Source organism: Melospiza melodia, chromosome 11 (genome assembly GCF_035770615.1).
Source record: "Melospiza melodia melodia isolate bMelMel2 chromosome 11, bMelMel2.pri, whole genome shotgun sequence".
Classification (NCBI taxonomy): domain Eukaryota; kingdom Metazoa; phylum Chordata; class Aves; order Passeriformes; family Passerellidae; genus Melospiza; species Melospiza melodia.
Genome location: NC_086204.1, coordinates 13,907,709 through 13,930,480, shown reverse-complemented (window position 1 = coordinate 13,930,480; position 22,772 = coordinate 13,907,709). Strand labels below are relative to the sequence as shown.

General features: G+C 36.9%; 1 protein-coding gene across 2 annotated transcripts in view; it reads right to left on the bottom strand.

The window, feature by feature from the left end:
* The window catches only part of DPYD (dihydropyrimidine dehydrogenase), a 329,324-nt gene that overhangs the window by 77,980 nt on the left and 228,572 nt on the right, over positions 1-22,772 (bottom strand). For both annotated transcript variants that reach the window (XM_063165647.1, XM_063165648.1), the window contains exons 17-18: positions 8,145-8,265; positions 7,159-7,278 (exon numbers count right to left, since the gene is read on the bottom strand). In XM_063165647.1, the coding sequence (XP_063021717.1) occupies positions 7,159-7,278; positions 8,145-8,265 (241 nt within the window). The remainder of the gene's footprint in view (positions 1-7,158; positions 7,279-8,144; positions 8,266-22,772) is intronic.

The window sequence follows — 22,772 nt, the reverse complement described above, 5'->3', positions numbered from 1 at the left end:
ATAGTGATTTTCTCTTATTTTTTTATATTACGTCTGAGAAGAATTTATGATTTTATATTAATTGTTTTCTGACATGTGCCTTTGGTTGCCATGAGTTAGACTCCATAGCTTAACACTTATCTGTTTATAAAAATCCCCAATCAACTGTGAAATGAATTATTTCAATTGTACATATTCCATATGAGCTCAGATAGAAACAGTAAATCCAGAGTGTTCAACAGCAGCAGTTTAGAGATTAACCTAATTACAGGCTATTAAACCAGGAGAATGCAGCCAATTGCATTTCTAGCAGCCTGCACAGAACAGCAACAGATAATGATGATTTGATGGTTTTCTAGGACTTTGGAACAAATACTTGGCTTTTAGTCTGAGAGCAATGCTGGACATTCCTGTCTGATGCTTGGGGGATTCAGCCAACTAACAGATACATTTGGTGAAGAATCTCATTCTAGTCATGCCCTCCCTTCCTAATTTCCCTTTTCACTGTTTTGTCGTCTTTGCCTGTTCCTCGGGGAACCGAGTGATTGATAGCCTAATCCAATGACTGTATTACAGCTGCCTCAACTTGGACTCTTTTCCTTATCATTAGCAGTTAGCCTATGGTTAAATTCACAGCTCACTGCTTGGTACAGCCCCTGAGATTTAAGGGTCTGGCCTTTAGAAAATATTTAACATAAAATTGAAATCTTGACATACTGAGAATTCAGTTCTCTGCAAGGCTTCTTTAATTAATCCAATGTACTGTACCATTGTTCTATATGAGGCTCTGACATGGTGAACTGTTACTGAAGCTCACAGAAATGTGTAATTCTAAATTAAACACTCGTTTACATGTACCTACACTGCATTTGTTTCCCAAGTACATGTGCACGAATGTGAAAATTTAAATCCAATCTCTAACAATAATAAACCACAAACCAATTACACTCAAGGAGTAAAGACTTCATTCTTTTCAAGCTCAGAATGAGCTTTTTTTCAAAGTAAGAGGAGGAGAAAACACAGCTTTGTTCAAATGCTCTGTGTAAAGACTCCTCCTTCATTCTTTCTCCAGGACTCATTTAATCTTTTGGTGAATGAAATCAATTATGATAATTTTTAATCAATGCACTAAAAGTATAAAGTTTTTTCTTTGTGGGAATGAAATTGGCTAGAAAATACTAAAAATTGAAAAAATATGCTTAGTTCTCTAACCTTATTTAGAGAATACTTATTTTTAAATAGCTATAGGAAGGATGTAGACCTTGATCTATGCTGTAAACCTTTGCCCTACTTCCAGTCAGTCGATGAGCTGCAAGCCTCTATGAAAATGGCAGCTGAGTCCCAGATGAAAAATTATGCATCTCATAAACTGCTATTCTGCTGAAATGTCAAGCTATGGCAGGGCTGTACCTCAAATTCAGCACTTGGCATTTTCCTTCTGTCTGCTTTGTTGCCATGAAGCAAACATGAACAGTGAGGATTTGTGTAGGGCAGGTAGCAGGCGAGCTCCCTGTCAAAAATCTATTATTAGGGCTCTGATCTCTCCTGCACAGACCAGTGATGGCAGTACACTAAGAGAAATCAGACTGCTGCAAGGACATGACAGAAAACAGAGGACTCTTTGTGAATCCTGACATAATATATGCAAATAAGGGCTTTTAATGGCTGAGCTACATTGAACAGGAATAATAAAACAAAATTAAAATTGTACTATGGCATATATTTTGTTTTTCACTGCTTTCCACACTGTTTTATAAATATATGTTAATGTAAATTGTCTTTAACTCCTGGTAAATATTTATACTAAACAGGAGTGCCTATGCAAACATACAGTTTGTTTTGTTTCCAGTGATGGGCAGCTTTTCATTCATTTCTATTGACCAAAATCCACACTGCACTGTCACTGAGAGAACTGTGATGAGTAAAGTGAATGTTCTTAGCTGGTTTTTTCACTTTTCTTTTAATCATATGTCACTGAATTAAAATTAAAAGGCAGCCTTTGTTATTGTAACTTCAACTTTTTCTCTTTCAATATAATTCATACATTTCAGATTAGAATATATGTCTCTATTAATAAAGTCAATAAACATTTTAATTTAATAACTCCCAAAAAGCGTTCCCTTAAATGTCACAATTGCTCTTGGACAGTGTTTTTCTGAAAAAACAGACAGCTCCACGAACTTCAGAAAGTAACTAAAATTAACTGTCTCTGCTGTTTTCCAATAATTACACAGTCCTGTGTTTAATGACTGAATCCACCACCTAGATATCCTCCTTCTCATATCCCTTGTGGGCAGCTATGAAGTTATAATACACAGCTTCCTGAATCTCTCTTTTTCTGGAAAACAAGCACATGTACTTGCACATGCTGTACAATAAATTTGTGCAAATAATGCCAAAGTACTACAGCATATAATAAATGGACAAAGCAATAACAGCACACAGACATGAGGTATTTGAATTGCTACTGTAAAATACTGCAATATTTCTGAAACAAAGCATTAAAAGAATACACAGTGAGTGCACCGTAGAGAGATTTGCTTTTAACCAAAGTTTTTGCTAAGTCCAGTGTATGGTTTTATAAATTTATCCCCTAAGGATTTGGCTTCCAGACAAAAACAAAGAAACAAACAGACGACAAAGAACAAAAAACCATGGAAATTTAAACAGAAGCTCTGCTCTATTTTGCCTGCAATAGATATCCCATTGTGCTGCAATGTGATGTGTTTTATAAAACACATCTGGAATATGGAAGCACAGTATGAAAGCTCATGGAAAAAATCTTTAAAAAAAAAATTTAAAATACATTTCAAAGGGAAGTGTGCAGCTGCCGACAGTATATTAACATTTCTCAGAAACCTGGCAACTTTTTCTGGTATCTATAAAATACCAGAATAAGCATTTTCAAAATAATTTACACTTACACAAACTAAAGCATGTCTTTCAGAGCCAGAGGTCATCATTCTTTGTGAGGATAGAAACCCCCACTATTTCCCTCTTTTAATAGACAAATACCTTGCAAATACTCTTCCCATGTATAGGAAGAACTCATGACCAAATCTCACATATTCTACATTCTCAAACCTGAAATACTGCTAGATCCATTTTAAAAGCTTCTGCATGGAAATCAAACTGTCTCTAATGCTGCAAACACATATAACAGTTACACAGTTTGAAAAATTGTATCTTAATTTCAATATTTTTTTCTTTCATCAGAAGGGCTTATTTCCTTAACCATATTTTGTACGGACTTCATTAGGATAACTATGCTTTTAGAGTAATGGGCAGTTCCTCTAAATGTATTTTTAAAAAATTATTTTTAAAAAATGAATGAAGACTGGGGGATCCTCTAAACACAATGTCCTCTCAGATAACAGGGCCACAAAAATCTGCAGGGCTACCATAGCCTTTAGACTCATCTGATGCTCTACAATGCAGATTGGAAATTAATTTTCTTTAGAAAATAACAACATATCAAAATTAAAGTGAAATTTTTCCTGAAAAAAAATATTTATATATATGTATATATATAGTCACAAGGATAGAGGTAAAAGTAGAAGAAAAACCTAAGATATTTTATAAAGCTCAATATTTTTAGGGTAAAACTGGAATCCAGGGGGCTCAGCTATGACCTGGGCTCACACCTGGGATTTAAACCTGGCTCTCCTCATGTTCAGGTCAGCAGGCTGTGCTAGTATGAGTGTGTATCCTGTGAGAGCTGTTTCACTTTGTATTAATAATTCAGTATTTGCAGGGAAGTGGAGAAGAGAGAGACTGGTCCTACAGCCTGGTAGTCAAACCTGGGATACTGGGATCCCTCCCTGTCAAAGCCAGCCAAGAAACAGGAGGGTACAAAGGAGGAAACAGGGATGCCTCTTGCAGCTTAGCAATTTTCAGCTGATCAAATTAGATCAAAACAGGAAGGTCACTGCCCGAGCACTGGCTGACAAGAAAACACTGACTCTGACAACTCAAAACTAAATGGGGCTTTCAAAGTAATCCCATTAAGTCTCTCCTTCTTTGAACAATTGTTTAAAAAACGTTTAAAAAAAAAAAAGAGACAAAAGTCTGTTCTCAAAACATCTCAGGATTTGGCAATGATGTTAATAAACTTTTTTTCTTATTATTTTTCTTTATGTTAGATAAATCATAGGAAACTACATGTGATTTCATAATTTAAGAGGAATTACAAAAAAAAAAATTCCGCTTCAAAAATGAAAAATGAACATCCTGCATACTTAGAAAAATGAAGAATGAACCTCCTGCATACAGCTGCTTCTGCATGAGGCAGACAAGAAGAGAAAGGATGAAGAGGCCAAGGGGAAATTTTATATGGAAAATATTTTTTCAGTATATGGCCATGTAGGAGGACATTTTTGAACACTGGAGGACAGTCTGTCTGTCAAAATGTTGGGCAGCTGCTGGGGCACGGCACTAACCCATCTTTGTTATTTGCTCTTTGTTGGAAGCCTTCATCAAACTCAGAGGTGGGAGTTTGCACTCACCTGGAGGATGCAACCTGCACTGCCCTAACACAGTGACTTTATAAATCCCTGGAGAACATTGGTCCTTGAAGAGACCAACTTCTTGTCCTGAGACCTGGTAAGTGCCAGGGCCAGCAGACACACACAGGGGCTGCATAATGCTGAGGGTCACCACTGTTGAGTCAAGGTGCATTTCAGACCTCACCAGGACACCTCAGGGGACCCTGTGCTGAGACCTCCACAGGGCTGGGGCCAGAACTCCTGCCTCACTCACTGTTCCTCTGGGCCATGGGAGCATCACCGCCAGTCCACAATCTACACACATGGAAAAATCCAGAAAGCCTGATCCAGCCTGGCTGTGCGCTGTATCTGCCCTAGGTCTGTGCACGACAGAACAACAATGAACCAGCTGTGCTTTGGGAAAACATGCTGAAAATGAACCAGACTTACTGCTTCTATAATAGTGCTGTCTTTCACTTCAAAAATTAATTCTCCCTTGAGAAGAATTATTTGGAAAAACAACAAAAACTTACTGACTCTATCAGATAATAAAATAAAACAAATTTACGCACATCAAAATAGAAACCCAGTATGTTCCGCTGTGAAGCGACTTTGATGCCAAGACCACAGAGCACTTCCCACCAAGCCTGTAGGCATGTAAGTGGTGTTCCTGCCATCCCACAGACAGGGGAAACAGAGCACAGAAAGGTCAAGTGTCTGGCTGCAGGCCACGTGTCTCCGCTGTGGCACAGCTGGAACACGGCCGCCCTGCCCCTTGCTCTGACAAGATGACACACTCTCCCACTTTCTGTCTTCTTGTAAGCATGCTAGCTCTCCTGATTTAAAATTGCTTCCCTGCTTTTGGAAATTTGTATACTGCTACACCTGACTGCTGAGCAGGAAGTATTGCAATATCCTGCCAAATTATTGACTTTATTGACTCCGTGGCTTTCTTTTGTGCAAGGACTTGTGGCATTGGGACCCAGTGATGACTCTTCCAAAACACTTTCAGTATTCTAAATATTTTTTAAATAAGCAGATTTGCATCACAGGTAATGGTGCATCCTAAAATGTAATTTTTTCTCTCCTCTGATACACAAAAAAATTCAGGAAAAAAATTTATACTTACAAATATACACACACACACATATATATAAATAAAATAAAGAAGCAACTTTTCTTTGGCTCCATTTAGTATTATAAACCACAGAAGTGCTGTTCCATCCTCACAGCTGGACATGCAGGTGCCACTGTAATTTACATTGCATACGTGTTTCAAATTTGTGACATAGACACACTTCTCTAAAATGCAGCCATTTTATATATTTTATTAGGCAGAATTACGGTAGGAAGGAATATTCACAAATTGCAACTTAAATGAGAAAATGTGAATGGCGTTACTTATATAAAATACTACTGCAATAGTTCTTTTATTAATTTTTAATGCACAGCACCCACTGTGACCTCCTTTATTCTTTTCCTGTCAACATGGCAGGCTAGAGAAATTGAAATGGGCTTTAGCTGTTCTCTTCTTGTTCCCCTCTTCCTCCCATTTTGCATAATATTAAAATATAACATCTTATTGGACTGTCACTGTGAAACCATTATGCGATAGGCATAATGATTTTTTCTGATTGTTATCACTTTCTTACTTTTCAGCTTTCTCTAAAAAATTTCAAATTCTATGTAGTTATCTAAGGCAATAACACAATTTGCCACTGAATACACTCATCTGAATTAAAGTTTGTTTAAAAGTCATCTTTTGCTACATTTCCTATGGTTCTCTAAGGATAACACCAGTCACATAAAATAAAGGATATTTTTGCCTGTCTGGTCTCCTCTGATTACTTTTTTGGGGTGAGGTAGGAGGCGGGTCCAATGGAATAATGTTTGACTCAATTGGGAGGATGCTATTACTTCTTTTATGTATATTTACTGCTACTTTTATCACCAAGGAGACTAATCTCCATACCAGTAAAGCCAAGAAACTCACAGTATTGTCTTCAGGGCCAAGTTTGTGTTGTCACAGCAACAGAGTTCACAGGGTCAATAGATTAATACATTAGTGTGCACCGGCACTGAACTGGACTGTAAAAGTTTTGCAGCTGGTTTGAAAATTAAACTGTGAAGCAGGATTTGAAAATATGGGCTACATAAGATATTCTTGTATATCTTGAGGAATAGGCTACAAAAATATGCATATATTTGCCTAATACTGTCTATCATTTTTACCACAGTGGGAAGAGGAGGAAATAACCTCTCTGGAAAAAGTGCACTTAGTGGGAAGGAGCAAGGAAGGCTGGAGATTGGGCTATGAAACATACACTGCATTTGGATTGTTGATATTTCCCCCTGCGATGCCCTTTCATTAGCCTCTGTCTAACGTGGGGCCTGACAATTGTGACAGGATGAAAAATTTGAGGAAAAGCGAGGGTCACGAGGGAAGAGATTTCCTTCCCTCTCCAGTGACCCTATCACAGTATTCTGATGCAGTGCTTTACCATTAAGGAAAGGGCAACCCAAGAGCCTTCACACTTAATCTGTTCCATCTGTCATGACTTAGAAACATTGACCAGCAGTGAGCTTTAAGGACTCGGTGCGACTGCAGACATGATATTCTAGCCCACTACAAGGACCTCCTGATGTTTTGAAAGCCTCCAAGGAAGTACCATGCATCAAAAAGGGCAACACCTACCTGACATGCCACCATATGTGGTCCTCAGTCCTCGACCAACTGCTGGCCAAGGTGTGCTGTCTGCTTTCAGTCCCATCAGTCCTGACACAGTGTTGGTGGCTGTAACACCATCTGCGCCACCTGTGAAAGAAAAGGTCAGTCGCTTTTTCTTAAATCATGTGTACAAGAACTAGAGAGATAAAATACTGAAGAAAACCTGTGAAACTCTGAAATAACTAGAAATTCAAATAAACAGCTGGAGAGCAAAAGCAACAAACTGCAAGGGGATGCACAGAAAGGCCCTTCTGACCAATCCTGGGAGAACAAATTTAGCACTAGCTTCAAGGCAGGCTGCATCAGCTGAAAGAGCTGTAAGGGCTATAAGACAGCATGTGGAAATGCTGGGGCTGACAGGTAGATCTCTGCCCTTCAGCTGTGTGGGATAGAACCTGCTACAGCAGTTGTTCAACACCTGAAGGTACCCCAAAACAGTGGCCACCTCCTCCAAGCTTCTGTGCAGCAAGACAAAAGAAGCAATGTGACAAAGAAACAATTACCACGGTTCTAAATGATGGATTAATACACCTACTGGCAAACTTATTTGCTGCCACATTGTGCATTAAGCTCCAAGGAAAAAAATATATATACCTTCAAGTAGTGTATTTTTGTTTTCTCAGAACACACACACCATTTTCACTACTAAATATAGGAACAGGGGGATTTACAGTGGTATGGTAAGCATATAAATATGACAGAAGTAAGAGCATGCAGAGAAATACTATACAATGTATTGTTAACAGTCTAATGTGGTTCTCTTCATATATTGCTCTATTCCAGATGCATGAACAAAATTAGGAAACCTTTCATCACTGTGCTTATTCTAAATATATCAAACAATATATTTTCCTATTAGTTTCTGTTGTTATCTGCTATTCCAGCAACGTTCCTTTCTTATCCCATGCAGCAGATCAGTAAATCTGCACAACTTGTGCACTGGAGTCACTCACCTTCCTGAGCAGCCATTGCAATTTTCACAATATCAGTGACATTTGGGGTCAGTTTGGCAAAGAAAGGAATGTGAACAGCTTGTCTAACCCAGCGACAGATGTTCCGTACCAGCTCTGGATCCTGTTCAAATAGGCCAGATAAATATAGAACATAATTAAAAGTAGTATGAACAAAAAGTATATTAAGGAAATAGAAAACTTTGCTCTAAGTGGCTATGCTGCAATTTTGTAAAATTGCACATCAGAACTGAGCTTCATCTCATTAGTTAACTTATTTCAACACACCAAGTAACTGCAAATCCACTACAGAAAGGTTAGTTTGTGAAAAAAAGGATTTTTTTTTCAGAAGACAAGGATATCACAAAATGTTCCCTTCTCAGAGAGAGGAAAATACCATTTTGGATGACAGACTATTTTACCCATTTCTTTTAAAAAATAATTTTCATTTTTAATGACTCACTCTATGTAAGGTACATTAAAAACAAGGAGTATCCTACAAAATAATGTGAATCTGAAACATTGTCTGATCACGTCTTGATCAGAACAAGGATGAATGGAGGTTGCAGGGCTATCAGAATGCAATTCAGCATTTCTGAACTCTGAGAACAACTTGGGATGGTCATAGTGTAAATGAAAGATCAAAATCTCTGTTAAAGCCAGAAATCGAAATCTTCAAGTGTTAGCTTTTCCTGATTTCCAGTCGTTTACTTCTCTTATGGAATACATCTCATGTAGACAGTAATCAGCTACCCTTTCCACTGAGGACAGCTCAGTGGAATAATACCTGCCTCTGGCACATGCAAGGGTCCTTGCTCAATGTAACTCTTGTTTTATTTTTCTGTGGGCAATTCATAATGCTCTTCAACAAGTACCTTAAAATTTGCAATACTGATGCATGGAAAACCTGGTGCATGTTCTGGTTAAAAATTGAATGGTACCATTACAAGATTCAGCACAAGTATTACCTGTGGGTAGACTAATCAGTACTGCAGCAATTATTTACATTTACTAAGTCTTTATCACTCTCTCAGATAATGAAATCTGTCATATATGAATAATCTTCTCCCTTTTGGATATTGTAAAACTCAGAAAGTTGTATTGCTATGTAGTAACTGAGAATGGGATGAGACTAAATGAAATTTAATTTAGAACAATCCAGCAGACACCAAGGTTGCCAATCTAGTGAACACAGGAAATATCCCCTTGTTGTTTTTCCTTTTTACACCAATGGCTAAATACAAACAAAAACCCCAGAGGCTGTGTTCCTAGAAAGTACACAGTGCTTGACATGAATAGTAAAATCCTCAGACTTAGCTCTGGCATCCCAATAAAAGCGGTGATCTCCCGCCCATGCAGCTGCCATGAAATATGCATGAAACGCTGCACCGGCAGTATGAAAGTAGTTGCAGCTTTGACTTTCATTTCTGTTTTGAATTTCCTTGAGGCCCAATGCAGAAATGAGAGACCCTCTAGAAGCCATGAATTGTATATCCTTTATGTTAATTTTTCTCCTTCGAAATCCTTGTGATAATGTTCAGGATGTGGCACCACATAACTCATTATGCTGACTTCCTTGTGCTTATAGCACTACCATAAAAATTCCTACTCTAACACACTGCCTTAAAAAATTCAATTATTTTAAACCCCACTGAATACCTTTTTGGGAGACATCTTTCATAAAACCCAGTTTTCACCCTACCTAAGACAATTTAACTAGTTCGTCTTTTGTCATAAACAATAATTGTTTGTTTTTTCCCCTGAAAGTAAGTAAAGACCTTTATTTTCAATCAGTTTTATTTCTGACAAACCAAGATTAATGCAATTAATGCAATGGAATGGTCTTCTATTTCTCATGCTAGTAAACAGTTTAAATATCTGATTGCACAGCACATGATTAGAAAAAGCCCTTTTGAAAGGCTCACTTGTATCAGCCTTGGAAAACTGCCCATTTTTGGTCCCCATACAATCACAGGTAAATTAATAGGAAAATAATTCAAAAATTCAAGTGAAGGAGGTAAAATCTTTCATCCTATTTCACTTAATATTCCAGGAAAAAAAATGAATGTTTAGTATGTAAACACTGAAATAACAAAACAAAAGTTAAAGCAGTGCTCTGTTTTATAGTGAGACAGTTACTGATAGAAATTGGAGAGGTGATGAATTTTATACAAAAAAATTAGAATTCCCATTAAATTTGACAATTCTGAACTGAAACAGGTATTTCCGAAGGTAATTTCCCCCCAAAATGTTTTATACAATTAATTTGCACATTAAATAAATCTGATATGAAGAAAATGCTGGTTAACTTTAAAAAAATGCCAGTTTACCCTTGTGCCACACCCAAAAGCCACATCCATGTGATGTATCTTGCTGCTTCCCTTTACAGTGCGAGTCCAACAATGGAGTTGTGCTGGAACATCCAGATGAGCCTTTCTTCCACTCTCCTCCTCTCCTTGCTCTGCCTCCAGACCCTGCTGCTCGGGCTGCTGCTGCTGCAGTGACCAGCAGAGAGGCACCTGAGCCCCCCTTCTCCCCTCCCAGCAGGGGCACTGGCAGTGCCCATTGGGCACAGCCTGAGCATCCCTGCTGCCAGAGGGACTTCTGCCATGAAGCCACTGCCTGAGAATACCAGAGCTTTTGTGCTCTACAGGTAAGACAAAAAATGTATTCAGAAAGAGGAATAATATCCTCACCTGGTTTTGTTCAACTTCACGTTTTCTTCTTTAGACCATAAAGAGAAGTCACTGTTAATTTATAAATTTTGTAATTTCTTATTCTGTTTTCACTAAGGACTTGGGAAAATGCATTCTAAGCAATCAGATGGCTGAAAACCAGAAGATACTGATGTCACTGGACAGAAAATTTTCATAGGAAATGAATAAACTGCATTTGTATAATCCGTGGAAGTTCACTGGATGGTGCACAACTTCTCCACAGAAGCTTCCTTGCCTTTAGACTAAGACCAAATTGCAGAGGTCACACAACAACACACTTTTGAGAAACACTAAAGTGATTAGATATAGAGAATTCACTTCTAAATGCAGTCATTGACTAAAGAAATGCAACTCAAAACTTCAGATTTCTGAGAATACTAATTTGACCCATCCAAAAAAGTTTTAAACTCAGGCACAAATTTAGCAAAGTGAGTAGCATGACATCAAAAACTAATTTTTAAGAGGTTATGTACAAGTATCCTTTTGCCTAATTCATTTGACTGATTGAGGACCTCCCACCTCCTTGGATTTCTGAAAGACCGACCTCAATTCACAAATCGCTTTTTGCGATTCTTTCTTGGATTTATAAAACATCCAAGGATAAGCATGTAACTTGTGAAAGAATGAATCTTGAGGCCAAATAAATCACATTACAAACAGTCAGTGATAATACAACATAAATATCTTTTCTTAGTCCAATCTAAGTTTATGAAAGTGCCTGCAGCTTTTATTATTGATAAAGTGGTTGACGAAGCTTGCCTAGTCAAGAAATATTTTCTAAAAGGCTTGCTATCTAAAATGTTACTAGCTGTAAAAACAGCTGGGCATTTGTATTCACAAAATCAACAATAGAAACTAAATAAAATATTATTCTGCTTAATTTAGTAGAGGAATGTACTGCTTTTGGTTCAGTCTACCATGTTGCTAAAAATTACCTTCTTTCATTACACATAACTGGGTTTGTTGGTTCTCTCATTAAGAATGATAGAGTGTGATTGCAACAGAACATGTAGCATAATTTTACACTGTGTGTCAATCCAGAAGAATGAACAAATGCTCCAATGGACCGTAACATCTATTGCCAGCACACTTTGTTTATCTGCTGTATTTTAATTTTTATTTAAATTTTATAAAAATTTTTATTTAAATTCCATCTAAATAAAAGCTTGGTAAAATTATCATTGGCTAAAACGTTATATTGATTCATGCACCGTACCTACAAGAATCTGTTGGTAATTTAATACCATATAAAGTCTCTTTTGGTATAAGCTGTACATCAGCGTGTCTTCTGTCTTCCTGTTAATCAAATAATGCTTGTTTATTCCAAAGGCACAGGAGATTTGAATGTTACAGGGGTTGTCTTTTTACTTCCCTAAGCAACAGTACAGAATCATTTTTCCTGAATATTCATTATAGCCTTGGGCTAGATGAAGCTTTTAATCCTAACTACTCATTGCCAATGGGTAGATATACTAGAGGAAAAACAACTATTCACCTTTTTTTTCTAAATGATCACATGATAAGCTTAACTACAACCATAACTATGAGTATAAGTCCTCAGAAATTAAAGCAGCAAGTTGTCTACTGATTGCATTTGGCATCAGTAATGAGATGAATCCCCTGTCCTATCAGCCCCAAGGCAGATCCATCCTGCATGTTTAAAAAGCAGCGTGAAAATGCCGTGCACAGAGTAGGTCACCTCTCCTTGTGTCTCATGGAAAGAAACAAAACCATGATGAGATTACCACAGAAATGTCTGGCTGCAGATTTTTGGAAATTTTTATTGTGACCTATTTTCAGTGTTCTTTCAGGGCCCTCATTTTTGCACTACCCTGTTACTGCATAATCTTTACACTGCATTCAGAACACCTCTCCGAGGTAGAGAATTACTATTATACCTGTTCAATAAATGGAGAGATGAGAGTCAGATGGCCTGAGGTGCATCTCCACAAATCACCTTGCTTTGGTGCCCAGTTTTGCAGAAGTCATTTGCATAAGGACTTTAAAAGGTTTGTCTGTCAGAAAAATGCACTTAATTCTCTGGACTATACCTTAAATCATGAGATACTTTACACATTAACAACAGAAATATTTTTAGTACTTGGATTTAAACAGATTTTCAGAGCATTGGAATTATGCAAAAAGATAGAACTACAACTACTTTAGGGTAACAAACGTGTTTGTTAACTATGCAAACACTCCTCGGGAAGCACGTGTGTGAGTGCATGTCCATCTACATGTGGGCATATATATAGAGAAAATACAAATAGCAGTCTGAAAGTTGTCATAAAAAAACCTCAAACCTGGAATTTTCCCCAAGAACTTCATAAGAAAGGTTAATACTCAGTACAGCACATTAGTTGATCATGTCTAGTGAGCACTACAGAAAATGGACCGTATCTTGCAATCTTCAGGCTGTCCCTAAATAATGGTGGCAGTTCTGTCTCACTGAGAGCAGGACAAGGACTTGTACAGTTCTGGAAAGAATGAAAATGCAACTTTTCTCAGACCAAATCCTGACTCTGTACATGTATGAAGGCTTCCTTACATAGACCTATTGGATTTATCACTACATATCACGTTGGTAATTTGTGTTGGTCCATTATTCTGACCACGAGGATGGGAAGTTCTAGATGGCACAATGAGTGTTGCAAGATATAGCAAAACCTTGCATGTAAAGTCCTTAAACCTCATCTATCACTGACTACAATGACCTAAACAAAAAAGCTTCAGAAATTAAAATACTTTATGATATTTAATGTAAAAGTCTAATCTTCCTCATACACGTCAAATCTTTGGTGGCCACAAGACTAGTCTGATGTATATTTGTTGCCTATGAGTTTTATGGCTAAGCAATGCATTATTTTAACATGTTTGCAATTTTAAATGCTGATAGTAAGTTACAGAGGACTTATTTTTTATTAATTTAGCTCACATGAAGCAGACATAAGATTTCTTATGTGCAGATAGGCAAGGGTAGGCAAGTGCAACAACAGTGCATCCTTCTCATGGCAGATTTTCTTTCTGTACTGGTTCTTCACACAGAAATCTTGTATTTCTGTTGTATCTATTAGCATTGGAAGAATTTTTTTTATGAAAAAATGTTCTATAGTTAACTTCTCATTCTTAGCAGTAGATAGATTTTTCAAAATAGTACCCATATCTATAGGAAAAGAGGGAGAGCTTTCATGATTACAAGACTGATGTAGCATAAGAATAAGTAAAGCTTTCTAGGTGAGAATTTTCAAGACTCATCTGTTAAATTTAATACATGTACTACTCTCACTTTACTGTTTCATTCAACAATAGTCTACAAGGGAAGAGTTAAATCTCTCCTCAGTCAAATTGCTATCTGATATCCCAAGAGGACCCAAATGCATCCTCATCTGAAAAGCAATGAAGGAGAGGAGGATCTTCCCCTATCTGCTGGTAACCTCCATGCAGCAGGTCAGCTTTCTAGAGCATCCTACTCTCCCTCTGAACATTCCAGTGGCACTACTGCAGTGTGGAAAGGCAGGGACAGGATACATTTGGAGCAGCTTTAGAAAGTGAGTAATGTTAATTTGGGTAGACCCCTCACATATTCAATCCACTCTACTGTCTCAAAGTGTACCTGCAGATCTGCATCTTTTACAGAGATCCCATAAATGTAATGAGGATGCACTAGCCTGACAAGCTGTTAGTTTAAATGTGTCTACCCCATATTTCTTGTCCAGAAAACCATTAGAAAATTGTAACTTAAAAAAAAAACAAAAACAAAAAAAACACCAAAAAACCGAACCCTAATAATAGGAAAAACCCAACTCTGTGTGTGAAGAACTATTCCTTTGCTATTCATTAAAATATGAAGAAAAAGTAGAAGTATGAGAATTCCACCTTAAAGCATTGCACATCAGTATCTGTAGCCTTCACTACTTTTATATATATATGTATATATTAATGTGTGTATTTTAATATTTATCCTTTACACCACTATCTCTTGTCTTTCCTGTATGAGAGGCACAAGATTGTCTTCATAAAACTGTCTCTCTCTAAACCTACACAAATTCCACTGTACCAAAACACAGAATTACAGTCAATCACTGTAGCAAGAGTCATCACTGCAGAATCTCGTGGTTAGTTTTACTGTCTTCTTACACCCTAGAAAGGAGCAGTTTAGGTTGTGCATTTGTCCCATTTCAAACTTAATTAAAGCTAACAATTTGTTTAAAGCCTGTCAAAATAAGGGAAGGATTTCCCAGGATAGAAGATGAATAACTCTCAGCTTCTCATCTAGAGTAAAAAATTCTTCCTCATTTCTAAGGAAATTTGACAGCTTTTGGTCAACATCTATTGACCACAGCTGTCAAAAAGAAAGAAATGAAGCAGTTTAACCTAAGGCAGGAATAACAGTTTTCACGGTTGTATGTGAAGCTATCTATATATATTAGGAAAAAATTAAAAAACTGGCCTAAATTACATCAGAGGCTTGGGTTAGCCTGGTCAGCCTCACAAAAATGTAGCTGCTGGTTGAGAGCTTATATCCCCTCCAGCAAGAATCCATGATGTGATGTGATCTGAAACCAATGCCACACAATAAATTTTACAGATAATGACAGAATTCAGGATTCTTTTCCAGTCAATACTGTATTGCTTTTTGTCATAAGATCCAAGATGTACTAGTTTAGCAAAAAAAAAAAAATCCAAAAGAACCAACCCCCCAAAATTCAAAATCTCATTAAATATCTTCTATAAAATGGTACAAGAAAATCCCTTTTCATTCAGGATAGCAATTCATCCAAAGATGAATAATTTCATATTTTGTTCTAGGAGAATAAAGATGTTTCATCCCACTTAAGCCTTCAGCTTTTATTAATTAATTTGCACTTTGAAACAAGAGGTCTTTTCAATGTGAAGGGAGGTTGTAGAGGTGGAGTTTTTGGAAGCATTTCTAAAAGAGCAGAGATTCAGATGAGAAAAATTAAGCAAATTCCACATAGTTACCATTTCACTAAAATACCATAGCAACAATGTGCTCTGTGACTATTGTTCACTGATTTAATTCAAGGACATACTTATTTTCTACTCTCTTACACACTCTAAAATGCTCCTTTCTTTAAAAAAAGTCTTTAGAAACAAGTCTACTAAGTAAATGAAGACATTTATGTTGTTTTTACACAGTAAAATATTCCCTTTATAATTTGAACAAAAACTGTTATATTTTTAAACTGAGAAGATATCATATGACTTATATAACTAAGCATGTCCTGCTAGTGAAACAAGCACATTTTTGCTTACAAAATACTGCATATTAAGATGTAGAAGTTTAGCTTGGAAAATTCCCATTCATTTTTGCAGACTACATTTGTTCTTTTGGTTATAGATTTATCAATTAGGCAAAACCATTACCACTTGAAAGCAAAGACATATTTTTATATTTAAATTTAGTTTAAAAAAAACTCCAACCTTACAGAGAGTAATGACTCCTGATTCATAATGTTTTTTCTAAAGTAAAAATCTAAGTGAGAATTGAGAGACCTGACTGAACTTTCTTTTTCCTGTGGTAAGTTATAAGAACTAAAAAACTCCTGTCACCTAGCTCCATTCCTAGATGTTTGGACTTTATTAATTTAAGGTAAAGCTGCAAGCAAGGTGTCAAAATTTGATCAGCTACTCCTTCAGATCTGTCACTGCGAGTTCCACTCGGGGGAGCCTAATTGAGATTCTCCTTTTCTTCCAGTGATACCAACGTGTCACTGGGCTAGATCAAGTCACTCTGGATTAGGTCCAGGTTTTGGGCATGGCTGAACTGAGAAGTCATAACTCTGAGACCCTGTTGATACTGAGAGAGATAACAGCGGGCATTGAGAAAAGCCAGTGGGAGACTGGGGCTCCTACTCCTCAAAAGACTCACAGGCTCTCCTCAGCCTACTTTGTAAAACTGAAAGAACAAATTGGTGCACATAAAAAAGAAACTTTAAAATCAAAAGCATAGAACAAAATAAATCTTAAAAGACACATAAAGGGTTTCTATAGAATCAGAATTTCAATAAATTTTTCAACTTTAGCAGATCCCTTTCTCCCTTTTTTTCCTTACTCTGCTTCGGTATCACAACTATTTCTCCCTATGTCAGCTCTTTAATTAGAACCTTTGAAAGATGTTAAAAGCACAAGACAAATAACCTTTGATTGCCTCACTTCATAAAAAAAATTAGAAAACTACCTTGTTATAGGGTTTCTTTATTGTAGTACTCACTGGAGCGGCACAAATTAATGATGCTTTAGGTATGTCAAAAAACAGACAAAAATAAGCCAAACAAAAAGAACCCACTCCAATGGGTTTTCACTTACCTAATCTAAAAGCTGCCAATTTTAACACAGGTCAGCATCCAAACTCAAGAATACATTTATCAAAGTGCTGTGTGGGAGATCCTCTTTGGACACTTTATTAGCAGCATGGCACTCCTACACCCCTTCTGGATAATGCTGCACCTCATGACTAAAAACTCATGTGCAGACAAGGTCAAAAATGAGCTGGAGGTTTTTGATTGACCAGTACAGGAAAGCAGAAAACATATATTTGTGTTGGAAGTAAGAATGGCAATTAGAGGGATGTCAAGATCAAGCACAACTGAGACTTGAAAGGTTGGTTGCTGCCTTTAGTCAGCTTTGTAATTACTCCTTTTTCGAATTACAGAAAAGCTTTTTGTTTTCTCCCCAGCACAAAGAGGAAAATAACTGAATTTGTTTTGAAAATTGATTCCTCTCTCTGTGAAGGTGGTTGAGCCAGTGTTTTTCCTTATTCTGAATGTTTGGGTTTTGTTTCACTTATTTTTAATTTGAAAATGTTATTCTAAGCAACCAGAAGAAACACCTCTGTTAGAAAACACTCTAATTTAAAAATTAACTATAAGACATTTTGTATTTGCTTATGGTTACCTTACATGATAGGGAAAACAGTCCTTTTGTTTCATTATGATAGGTCTGATAAAACTTTAGCAATGAGCATTTATAGCTATTGATTTTAATGCAATATTAAAGGCATTTAATTCAGATGATTTTCTTTGGTTTCCAGAATAAAGATCACTAATAGTTGGCCTGAAAGGTTGATGCACAGTTGGTAGTCCAAATTACCAAATTATTTGTTCCAATATCAACTGGTTTAAATCTTCCAAGTGAAAAATACAAAACTGCACATTTACCATTAGTAAACTTCTTGGACACACTGATCAGAAAGATTTATTTAACAGTGCTGGTCTACGCAAAGTGTCGACTAATAAAAATGCCTTTTTTACCCCTGACAGAACAAAATATTTTCTATTGGTTGCTTCTAGCCAGCCAAAATAATGTTTCTCATAGCACTGTAAAAAGTGGAATGCAGCATGATTAAATAATATTTCAGCTCTTTAGTTCATGCAGAGGTCACCTGCTAGAAGGCAAAAGGGTTTGATTAGGTTTACGTCATTTGTGAAATATTCTAAAGGGAAGCTCAGAACTCAAATATGTGAAGGCTGCAGCTACAAATAGCTTTCTCTTGTGGTCAGGTAGGCAAGCTCTGTCCTTTCCTATAATAATAAGGTAGAAAATACTAAATAACTGAGGAAAGCATAAACCTTTGAAACATGAAACATGAAACCAGGGAATTTAAAACCTATGCTCTGAGAAGAATTTGCCACTCAGTTTTAAAATGTTCATCAAGTGGTCATGTATTCAGATTTGGCTATTGTAAAGAGCAAGCTTCCCAGCAAACTAACTTTCCTGGGAGCCAAAGCAAAATTTCAAGAAATATGAGTCTAATCCTGAAAACTCTCATGTAGGCAGTGAAGAGACTAGTTAATATATTGCCAATTAACTTTATCAAACACTGGCATAAAACTGAAACCACAGAAAGAAAAAATTACTAATGTGCACCAAGATAAACAATCTTAAAATATCAGTGCTAGGTCACTGATAAAGTGACCAAACCAACCTTCCTTGTGACATCTGTCACCCATAATGTGAATTTCAGCAGAAATTATTCCATCATAGCAAGATTGAAAATTAAGTGTAAATCCAAATAGCTTTCATGTCTTCATGATTTTTAAGGAAACAGAATCAGTTTTACATTTGCTAAGGCATTCTGTGGAGAATGCCTTCCTTACATAAATATCAGTCACCACACATAATCAGTATTTCAAACCTTATTAACAGCCATAGCATGTCATTAAAAACTTTCAGCAAGTTGGTATGGCTGTTAACATTATTGCTGAATTTATAATCCCTTTTTATTTTCCATTTTGTCTTTTGAGTAATTCAATTAGAAATCCTTCAAAGCAATAACAGTGGATTAAATGTTGTCAAACCACAATATGAAATTACAGAATAGAGTTCTGATGATGAATTTATTAAACTTTGCATTTCAATTCATTTCTCCTTGAGTGTATAAAAAGCAGAATTCTTTAGACAAAACACCAATTAACTGTCGTACCTCATTATTAAGTATTGTCTCTTTTTAAAAGATAGAATACATGAGGACATAAAGGATGCATGAAAGAAATCAATTTAAATCACAACATTTGATTACACCTGAATCCTGCAATGGTACAGAAAAAAAATGAATTCTCATGTACTGAAGGAAGGTGAATGTCACTTACCCAGGAGTGACCATAAAGCCAGCAAGCTTTTCCTGCTCAGATTTCCAGTGAAATAGCTCATGAATCAATTTTTACTTTTAAAGCAACTCAGCAAAAGGGTTTAGTTTATGAGGAGAGTTCTGAAGAATGAAGAAATAGAGAAAGAAAAGAAAGAGACATCTGACAACAGAGAGGATTAAAACCAATGCAAAGAGGTTAAACAACAAAACCAAATTATCATAAGGGATGATCTTAGACCATGATCAGTGTGGGACCACGAGCGTAAGTCCACAAAACACATCTCCTGACAAGCCAAAAAGTGTGCTTATGTCTACATTTGTAGGAGTTGAAGCGGGCAATCAGTTGCATTCCTTCTCCCTGCACATCCTAGACTCCTTCCCAGCAAAACAATGCCCAGTACAGCACATCCCTGCACACAGAGTAACAGCACCACTGCCTCAACCAAGAAATCCTTGTTTCTCAGGAATTGAATTTCTTGCTTCTGTTGAGCTTTTCCCTCAGTTGAACTACCAAGGCTTCTCTTCATATCCTTTTGCTTGGGCAGCAGGCAATTTCCCTCCTCTCCCCAGTCATTCAGTTTTATGGAATTTACTGCCTTTGAAACACTTTGGACACTGAGAAACATGACTGAAAGAGGTCATTTGGTCAACACATGCCCCAAAGCAAGAAAGGGCAGTGGCAGATGCAAAGACACTGAGATCAGCTCAGATTATCTTTTGAAGAACCAGCCAAATGGATGACAGAGGCCAATGCAAGAGAACAACAAGATGTACAAGTCCTGAAACTCCACGGCAAACACCACCATGAACCTGACTTGGGCTGGTTTATACTGGATTTTGGGTGACAATGTCCACACTGCTGCTACAGCCCAATGCAGCAGCACTCTGCTGTACTTTGCATTAATTTGTAGCAATAACTGATACAGAAGAGAAGAGCAAGAACTAATACTGCCTGCAGGACTCAATGAATTATACTTAACCAGCACATTATTGTAGGCTGATAGTAGAATGTCACATGAACACAGATATAATCAAATTCTGTTTGGGGCATCATTTATTTAAAATACTTCAAGCTCCTTGCTGGCAGAGCAACAGCGAATTAGCATGCTATGCTGTGCACTTCAATTAAAAAGCAGCCTCATCTTTCCCATTTCCAAGGTACAGCAGAGCAAATCTAATTGTGCCATGCAGTCAGCTCTCATCTTCGCAGAGTAACCAGGGCTTTGGGGTTTTTTTTCTTTTTGTTTTTGACAGATTTGTCGTCCTCTGAATGAGGCAATGTAGGCTTTTATGAAACTTGCCTCCTAATTGCAGGCAATAAACATAAGCACAGCCAGCAGCAGACACTGTAGCAAGTACTACTGAAGCAAAATGAAAATAAAGGTAAGAAAAGAACCACAAAGCAAGTTAATTTTACATATTATCTGAATAGTTAAACCACCAGAATCTGGATTTCAGTGCTCACAAGAGACATATACATTCCTTCTTCAATATAAACTAAAAAAAAATCAAATCATTCCCCAAACCTAGGGCTTAAATGCTGAAATAGGCAAAGATTTTTTTCTATTTTGAGGGTTAGAAGGTATGACTAATTAATGAGAAATAGTTATATGCCAGGATGCTATTAACTTTTGCAATATTTGCTTATAGCACTAAGGCTAAGATCTTTGAATATGATATTAGCTGCTTTTGGCTTGAGACCTTGTTCATACTGATTATCTCACTCCAAGTGTACACCCAAGTCCTTTTATACAGTACTCATTTCCTATTCCTGGTACAAAGAATACAGTGCCTTTGGTGAGGAATTGAACAGGGTGAATCCTCAGAAATGGTTGTCTGAACGGACTCCAGGAGAGCAGGTACTGGAAGGTCCCACTCGGACTGGCACTGACACCACCACCAGTGATGTTTGCCACACCTTTGCCTGCCTGAGCACTAACAACTACAGATATAGAGAGTACACAGCTCCACCAGACAACATATTCCTGATCTGCATCACCTTGTTAGGGAATGCTTTTCCTAATGCACAATTTGAAACATTCAGCCTGCAATTTGCCCCTTGCTCTATCATCTGACATGACAGAGAATAATCTTTTTGTAGCTGCTCTTGCAGCATCTTGTCCCTTCTTGTCTCTTCCTTTCAGGTAGTTTCCTTCCCTCTGTGGTTTTTCGCTGCCCACTAGGCCAAGAAGACTAAGTGGTAATTTTGAAGACTTTGGGTATCACTTGTCCTAATCATTTTTGTTCTAATGCTTCTTGGGAGATGCACATTACAGCTCTCAGATGTGGGGTTTCATCCTAGCAGGAATGCAAAGTAAACCCAGATTACTGACTCAATTTAACTATACATTCTTGGCAGAGCAGCTGGAGAGACTTACTGACCTTTAGACCAAAATCAAAAAAGACAAACACTTAAATTTGTTGGTTTCACATGACATTAATAATTCTGAATATTCAATGCCACTTTTTAGAAGGATAAGTAAGAAAAAAAAAAAGTAAAACATCTTTGCATGGTTTCCAGTGAAGGACAAAAAGTGCACCACAAATACATGTCATCACAAGTCAGACGTTGAAATATCAGTGCTACCATCTCACATGCTTGATTCATTATTTTCATAATTTTATGCTAAAATTACTACAGGATTGAACTATAGTGGGAAAGTGACGCTCATTTTATAATAATCTGCTGTTCATGTTGTCTTTATATTTATTATTAAATGTTTTGTACACATGGGTTATCTGATTCAAGGAAAATCTGTGCATTAGTGCTGGTAAATGTAATGACAAATTCTATCACAATTTTTAACAATAACCAGTTTTATACCATTGCAGATTGTTACAAAAGAACACAAACCTTAACTTTATTATCATTAATCAGCATTAGTAAATATAATTGACATTTTATACAGAACCAGCTTTAAGTAACTTATTGGCAGCCATACAGATACCTCTTAATATTACCCTCTGGCTAGCTACGCTGTTTGGGCGCCAGAGTGTCTGCACTAATGACTTGGAATTAAAATCAAATAAAAGCTGAGAACTGTAATTCAGTATAAAACAAACAGCCATACTTAGTACCCATTTTTATATATATAATTTGGATATACCAGGATCCTTTTTAATTTGTCGTTGATATAAAACACTGAAAGCGTTTGATACTAGACGAAAGAATAGGATAGAGAAAAATAAATCTGATGTTCCCAGATTTCTACACTTACCCTGTGGGCACACCATAGGAATTGGAATGAGAAGAAAAACTAGACAGTGTAATTAACCTTTCCTTTCCCTTTTTTTTAAACAACA